The sequence below is a fragment of the Miscanthus floridulus genome, chromosome 6 (genome assembly GCF_019320115.1).
Source record: "Miscanthus floridulus cultivar M001 chromosome 6, ASM1932011v1, whole genome shotgun sequence".
Taxonomy (NCBI): Eukaryota; Viridiplantae; Streptophyta; class Magnoliopsida; order Poales; family Poaceae; genus Miscanthus; species Miscanthus floridulus.
In genome coordinates, this window is record NC_089585.1 from 19,494,010 (window position 1) to 19,501,837 (window position 7,828).

At 41.9% G+C, this 7,828-nt stretch overlaps 1 protein-coding gene and 1 pseudogene across 1 annotated transcript; both read left to right on the forward strand.

Moving 5' to 3' along the window:
* Nucleotides 1–209: 209 nt before the first annotated feature.
* On the forward strand, nucleotides 210–2,742 carry LOC136457796 (replication protein A 70 kDa DNA-binding subunit E-like; annotated as a pseudogene).
* Nucleotides 2,743–3,792: 1,050 nt separating this feature from the next.
* On the forward strand, nucleotides 3,793–7,424 carry LOC136457798 (uncharacterized). The gene is made up of 7 exons (XM_066457803.1): nucleotides 3,793–4,150; nucleotides 5,637–5,813; nucleotides 5,918–6,058; nucleotides 6,196–6,297; nucleotides 6,369–6,439; nucleotides 6,535–6,602; nucleotides 6,871–7,424. The coding sequence occupies exons 1-7, from the start codon at nucleotides 3,965–3,967 to the stop codon at nucleotides 7,116–7,118; spliced, it is 993 nt and encodes a 330-aa protein (XP_066313900.1). The 5' UTR covers nucleotides 3,793–3,964; the 3' UTR covers nucleotides 7,119–7,424.
* The last annotated feature ends 404 nt before the right edge of the window (nucleotides 7,425–7,828 follow it).

Below are 7,828 nucleotides of genomic sequence, written 5' to 3' on the forward strand. Positions count from 1 at the left end.
TTATACAAATTAAGTCAAAGTCGTGGTACGGACATAAAAAACGACAGATAAATTAGGACGAAGAAAATAATTATCAAATAAAAATAAAAATGCTACCGTAACCAATTTCCCAAATTTCGCGAACTAAACGCAGGCTGTAGAAAGGCTCGTCTCTGGTTTTGGTGTCTCTCTGTCTCTGCGACTCTAGCTCTATACTGATCTGTCACCTGTGTTCTGTTCTTTGTTCTCGTGCAGCTCAGGGTTAGGGATGAGGACAAGCTTGAGCCCCCAGGCCGGAATGCGTGGTCCATCACAAGTTCAAGGTGCCTTCACCCCATTGTCTCAGTTAACCCTCGGATGCCACGGTTATAGGAGCAGAGTCCGGGTGCGCGTCTCCAGGATTTGGGTGGCCTCCAATCCAAAAACTGGCGAGGAATACGGTCTCCGCTGCCTCCTGATCGACGGCGAGGTGAGCCAGTCCATTCCCCAACCTGAAGTTCTTTAGTCCATACTAAACCGATTGGTCACCAAAGTAGCACACTTCTAGTGCCTGATTTTTCAGTATCAGCACACTTAATATGTTTTTCGCCCTGGTGATTTGTAATTTTGTAGGGTGTAGTTATGCAAGCGTGGGCGCGTCCCTGCGACACGAAGCGACTCAAACACCAGCTAGTTGAAGGGAAGGTCTATGCCTTGTCGAATTTTGAAGTGGGCAAAAAACTAAAGTCCTACATGGCCTGCAGCAATGGTTTAGTGATTAGCATGGGAGAACAGACAGAGGTGGATGAGATTAACGATCGCGCCGGTTCTTCGATACCTCTCCATAGCTTTGAGTTTGTTGATTTTGGTGATGTTTCTTCTAGGGACAAAGACACGAGCTTACAGGTGGATTTTCTTGGGAACTGATAATATCATTGCAAATTGTTTGCACATGCCTGAATTGACCCTTTTACTTGCTTGCTTGCTGGCATGGCAGGTGTTATTGGCCAGATAGTATCCATTGAAGATGAGGGGTGGACTTGGAAGTGGGATGGTTTGTGTAACATATCTTTTCGCAACATACATCTGCGTGATTTGGGGTGATGGTTTACTAATCTTCCTTCCAAATCATCATTTTACTTTTGTGCCAGCACCTTACTTTATGTATTACTGTTTACAGGGGAAAGCAATTGAATGTCACTCTCTATGGAGATCTGGGTCACAATTTCAACGCAGAGCAGGTTTTCAATCAAGACCGAAAAATCCCAATTGTTGCTATTTTTGCAGGGATGCTTGTTGAGCGCTACAAAGGTCTGATCTATACTCTCAGTTATTTCTTTAACGGCATAATATCGTCCTTTCCCTGTTTTTTTTTCAAATCTCATCTCACCATCATGCTATTTAGAAATAGGATTTATAGTTCACTCAACTTCAGCTTCAAAATACTTCCTGGATTTGGATGTAGAGGAGGTGCAAAAGTTCCGTGCAAGGTGTGGACTGACTGAACTCAATCATTTATACTTGAGCAGAAATGCTGATCAAGGCTACATAAGGCCAGAGCTAATAGTTCTATGTGTATGCAGCTTGGATGGTCCATATAAACCGATCGATTGCCTCCCATGTCGGCTTCAAAAAACCTGTAAATCCAACTAAGTTAATTGATAGCTGGCGAACAATAAAGCAGCTGAGAAACCTCAATTCAGATGAATTACAGGTTAGGTGGCGCCCTTTGATCAGATTCAAACCATATGTCTTGCTCACTTATCTGTCCCCTTTTCTCTATGGCAGCGCACCTGGTTGTGCAGAGCCACCTTGAAAGGCATAGACTCCAATAAAAGGTCGGTCATACCAGTCATGCTTTCACTGCCATCACTCGATCAGTTGGGATGGAAGCAAATTCTTGTGCAACGATGGTTGTCCAAATAACAAGTTATCTGTTAGGTGAGAATCTGAAAGACTATTTCTTCCATTCCCACATGGCTGCTCAATTCGTAGTTTTCATATGCAGCAACATGTTGTGTTTTCCTTTTGAAAGATCTTACCAGGTTGATGTTGTTGCTATGTAAGGTACAAGCTGGATGCAGTGATGGAAGATGAGACAGGCTCTATGAATGTCATGATATTTGATGGTCCAGCACAAAAGCTTGTAGGTGTTGCAGCAGAGCTTATTGGAAAGGTCACAGGTGATGGCATCTCAGCTGTCATCAGTTCGCAACAGAGATGTGCCTTTGTTGTGGACTTTGGCAATGGGTGCTTCGTGGTGAAGCACGTCCTGAACGATGATGAGCTGCAGCTGCTCGATAGTGGTTATCATAGTGATTTGTCACAGGATGAGGGCTCTTATGCATCCCATGGCTCCAGTTCACAAGTGAAGAAGGTAGAACGTGACGGCCCTTTAATTGTCTTTTCATTTTGAAAAGAAATGATACACAGTTTGCATAGTAGAAAAACTCCTAGTTTTCTGATCAAGTTGGTTTTTAATTTGCCAATTGATGTTAGGAGAAGATGGTGATCAAAGAAGAGATGGAAGCAGCCGTTGGTGGTGAAGAGCCAGAGGTTGAGAGCTCTTCTGCATCCTGCAGCCCGAGTCCCCTAAAAAATGTTAAGAAGGTAGAAAAATGATATCCCTTTTTCATCCTTTCCTTTTGGAACGAAATGAAACACAATTTGTAGGATGTAATGTGATCTTTAGAAGAAATTTGCATCAAATTTTCTGAAAGTAGAGTGTACTCTAGAAAGAAACTTCTGAACCTGCTGATCAAGTTTGTTGAGACTGAGAATGGATGAGGCGGTGGTCTTTCTTCCAAATAAAAATGAAGTAGGGCCTCGTTGCCCTGCATAGTTTACTTTCCTCAGACTGCTTTGGCGAGTGCTAATCGCGTTGTCGCACGGCAAGTTACGCTGCTAATCCTGATCCATTAGCATCGCATCGCACCATCTCTATTGCTTTTCCCCCCTGAAGAATGTAAAAAGTGTTGTGGCAGCGACGCTAGCAAGTGATGCAGGCACGGGATGCTCTCCCTCTCTCTCTCTGAGTCTCGGGGGATTCTGGTTTTCTCGACAATCTAGGGGCTGTTGCTCCCGCTGTTCCATGGTTTCGTGCTGTGTGCTGATGCTGCTGTCCTATCCTGTTGGGACTTGGACCTTTGAAACAACTTGTCATATCACGACGCAGCAGCGGCTTGCAGAAAATGAACGGTGTATGCATCTTTTTGGTTGATTATTAAGCGAATAATTTCTTTTAAAAAGGAATAAACGAGGGCGTTCAGCCATCCTAGTCGCTTGTGATCCACGTGACCCTTACTACATCGCCATGCTCCAGGGTCCAGGCCAGCTCCTCGCCCGGTTCGGCTGATAGAATATTGCTGAAAAATACTGTTCTGATTAAATTGTTGTGAGAAAAAAATATTATACCGACTGAAAAAAAAAGAAGCCGAACAAATCAAATATAGGGTAAGCCGTTCAACACAGTACTAGTATAGTAGTAATATAATTAGATAATGCGCTAAAGGACCTGTCGCTGCCATGAAGTAGCTGACCAAAACTTCCATCTTTTTTTTTTAAAACAACATTTAGAATTTCAGATTGCTTACTAGTACTATCTTCATTGCGCCTGGCCTTGGCATTGTCCTGGATAAATAAATTAATAAAAAATAGCTGCACGTGGTCCACTTGGCTACATACTACTGTATACTATATATAGATAGAATATACCAGTAAAATTTCTGATGAAATCATATACGAATTCGAAATCCGAGTCGGATTTGTGCCGGGTCCGAAAATTCTTCTTTTTTTTAAAAAAAAGAAAAAAAACATAGAAAGAAGAGCGACAGAGGTTAGAGCAGAGAAACGTGCGGAGGCGGAAGCCACAACCACAACGCGCCCACCCTCGCAGCTTCGAATTCCGCTCCTCCCCTCCCCTCGACCTCGTCGCCGCGCCGCAACCCCGCGAGGAGCGTTCACACCGGCCGCGGACCCTAGCCTTATCCGTCCGAGCGCGCGCCCGATGCAGACGGAGGCGCGCGTGGGCGGCGTCGTCGACGGCGGCGGCGGCGGCAGCCGCGCAGCCGTGGGCCGCTGCCAGGAGCAGCACCACATCGGCACGGCGGCGCACCTCGCCGCCGGAGGGTTCGCGGGCGCCGTCAGCAAGACGTGCACCGCGCCCCTCGCGCGGCTCACCATCCTCTTCCAGGTGGAATTTCTCCCAGCCTATATCTGTAATTACAAGACTTTACATTACGTTTTTATGCTGTATATAAGCGTTATGGTACGGATTGGAATCGAAGAGTGGCGGGGAAGGGATTGGGGGCTTACACCATTATACGTCCACACGCAAGAGGCATCCTTATCTTAGTCCCTTTTGTTTTTGTTTGGTGCTCTATGGGGAAATTGTGCACGGAAATTCGTCCCCTGTTTTCAGTTACAAATGGTTGGTGGAGGCTAGCAGTAGTAGCCACATGGAGCTAATTAAGAAAGATATGTATATCTGTTTGTTTTTACTAGTTGATTCACTAGTGCTTTAATGATTGTTATGGAGGAGATTCTGCCCAAAAAGCAATCTCCCTTTTGCGTGGCCCTGAGGTTCATTGTCAGTGGGTGAAAGCAATGCCATCCGTTGTTTTGAAATTCTGTTTGGTCTAAAAAAGAATGGAGTAACAACTTATCTGATGTGAGACTTAGGGAAATCATATCTTCCTTCTTTGGGGTGTTGTTAGTGCACCTTGTCGCTGCTCTTCATGGTCATTGAAAGGAATCATATGCTAAGAACAAGATACCTAGCCATTTCGCTAGTCGTAGGGATCAGAAGCTAAGAGGGACAAGACAGCTTTTGTGTATTGTCGCTTTTGCAAGTTCTTCTGTTTGATTATAAGTTGTATTTGCATACACTAGAATACTAGATGCAGATTCTCCAGAAAGATGTGTTAGATAGAGGATTGAAACAAATGTTAAAAATGTATTTTCATCTCATAGTAGAATTGGAAGGCTTATAGGACTTAGGATACTTATAAGGCTTATAGGACTCAACCTGTATAAGGTTATTAGCCATTCAGAACAAATTTTTTTTCCCCATTGTAGGATTTTTGGTTTGCAGGGACTGAAGTTATCATGAATAATCATTGAATGTGTAAACTAAAAGAAAAAAAGTAGGTTTCCCCTTGTGTTAGTATCCAGTGAGTTTACTTCATCCTGCAATTTGAAGTACATAGTATATCATGAAAGTAACTAAGCAAGCATGTTACAGGACATCTCTTTTCAATGAACATGAATACTACATTTGCTATTAGAATTGTACTAAATAGGCTAAAAAGGAATTTTATGATCTACATTCTGATTAATAAACAAATTGTTTCTATCATATATGGAAACTTACATCACTTTTTGTAGATAGGTGGAGACATTAATTAACCTTGCCAATTGCACACATTTAATAAATGTTCAACACAGTATCATATAGGAAATTTTGCAGTTTTGCATTTATCATTGTTCTCTTTTACTCAGCAATCCATTCTGATGCTTAATGAGTGTCCTAACCTCTTTATTTCTGCTTCACAATATTTAACTACTGCAGTTGTTATGAATTAATTGTGTGTGCATGCCTGATCTGATATTGATTCACAAGAAACAGGTTCTTGACATTGAAATTTCTTATACAAGTCTGTTCCATGCTGATTTGACAGGTAGCTGGTATGCATTCAGATGTTGCGACTCTAAAGAAGTATAGCATATGGCATGAGGCTTCACGAATTTTTCGAGAAGAAGGGTTTGGAGCCTTTTGGAAAGGGAATTTAGTGACAATTGTACACCGCTTACCTTATTCTGCCATCAGCTTCTATTCATATGAGCGCTACAAAAATGTAAGCACCAAGGTTCTGTGCTTTAGCACTTAAATAAAACATTACATAGTGAGCTTCAGCATTCAATACTATTTTCATGACCTGATTTTAGATAAGCATTTCAGCTTCTCCAAACGGTTCCTGGCCTGGATACGGACTCAAATAATGTTGGTGTTGTACGTTTGCTTGGTGGTGGTTTGGCGGGAATAACTGCTGCATCTTTAACTTACCCGTTGGATGTTGTCCGTACTCGTTTGGCGACACAGGTAATATTCAGTATTATATCTTATATCCTGAATAAAATTAACACCTGGTCAATTTTGTACTCCTTTAAATCAGCTTTGCATGGTGTTGCTTTATGGACCAAGGGTTTATATTAGTCTTTTCCTCTAAATTTCTGCAGACAACCACTAGGTATTACAAGGGCATCTTCCATGCGGTGTCTACAATTTGTAGAGATGAGGGTGTCAAAGGATTGTACAAAGGTCTTGGGGCCACGTTGTTGGTAGGTCATGGACCTTTTACTTATATATGTTTTTTTAATGTTGGGTTGCCAGTAACTTTCAGGAATTACAGGGAGTCGCACCTAGTATAGCAATCAGCTTTTCTGTCTATGAATCACTGAGGTCTCATTGGCAAATGGAAAGGTGCTCATCATTATTACTCTTTGTTTTATATTGTAATGCCCTCTTGAATGTGTTGCCCAAAATTCCAACTGATGCCTATGGACATAATGCACCAGGCCCCATGATTCAACTGCAGTTGTTAGCTTGTTTTGTGGGAGTCTATCTGGTATTGCATCATCAACAGGTAAACTGACATTTGATCCCTAATGATTTTCGTTGTCAATATTTTCTTTACTGAATAAACAAATCCATGACATGCACTTATATTATTGCTTGCACCACAAGAATGTTCTCTGTTGAAGGAGCTAGCAGCACACTTATGCAGCTATTTTCTTTTATAAGCGGATAGACAAACGTAAATTTATCCACTTGCATTGCCAAATTGATTGCATGACATCATAAAAGAAATGGTTTTCAACAATGGATGTTAAATTCTATATTCATTGTTGCAGCGACATTTCCCCTTGATCTTGTAAAACGTCGGATGCAACTTCAAGGAGCAGCTGGAACAGCGTCTGTCCAGAAATCAACCATAACTAGAACTATCCGTGATATCTTGCAGAGGGAAGGTCTGCGTGGCTTCTACAGAGGTATTGCACCTGAGTACCTCAAGGTTGTTCCTAGTGTTGGAATTGCCTTCATGACATACGAGACATTGAAGAGCTTACTCTCCAGCATTGATATGGATGATGAGAGCTGAGGTTTCCCATTTTACAAAGAGGTTAAACTTGAGTGAAATTTTGGCCATGGTTATTATCAGAATGTAAGTGCATCAGAGTGGTTACACGATCGGCAATGTGGCAGTTTTGTAGTTGTTGGTAGGACAAAGCTACCTGAGGTGTAGAATTAAGTCTTGTGTTGTACCATAGGCTAAGAAGAGCAAATGAGCACTTCATCTTGTGTTCCTCTGTGCATTATGCTCCAGTTTTGTGTTCTGAAATGTAATGGCCCATCGAGGGAAAAAAGGGGACGAAGATCAATGATTTTACAGGTTTTAGTTTTCGTTTGTAACAATTGTGTTTGCTGTGCACCAAAGGGATGTGTGCATCAACTTCAGTTTGTGTCCTAAATCCTTTTTAACATGCTAGGGTAAACTTATAGGAATGCATAAGAACTAACTGCAATTTCCTTCTGATTTGGAAGTTGAAGTCAACATGGTGGCCTTCTGGCTGATGTATTTCTGCACATATATATATTGGTATATAAAGAACTAAGAGATGAGATTATCCTTAACGTCTGTAGTAAAGATTATCCAACATAACAAAATGTTGATAAGCTGCTGTCATGAAAGATTTGTTGTACTGCTTTGGTCCAGGTTTTTTATTATATATATCGGGAGGATGGAATATTGTGTGCTCGTGACACATTCAGCTGATGCAAGAATGCTTGAAACTACCATACAGGAGTATG

Excerpts from the sequence above, each read along its gene's own strand:
- LOC136457798 (XM_066457803.1), top strand. The coding sequence starts at position 3,965 with ATGCAGACGGAGGCGCGCGTGGGCGGCGTCGTCGACGGCGGCGGCGGC. Across the intron at positions 4,151-5,636 it reads GGCTCACCATCCTCTTCCAG|GTAGCTGGTATGCATTCAGA; the intron begins GTGGAATTTCTC and ends CTGATTTGACAG. Across the intron at positions 5,814-5,917 it reads CATATGAGCGCTACAAAAAT|CTTCTCCAAACGGTTCCTGG; the intron begins GTAAGCACCAAG and ends TAAGCATTTCAG.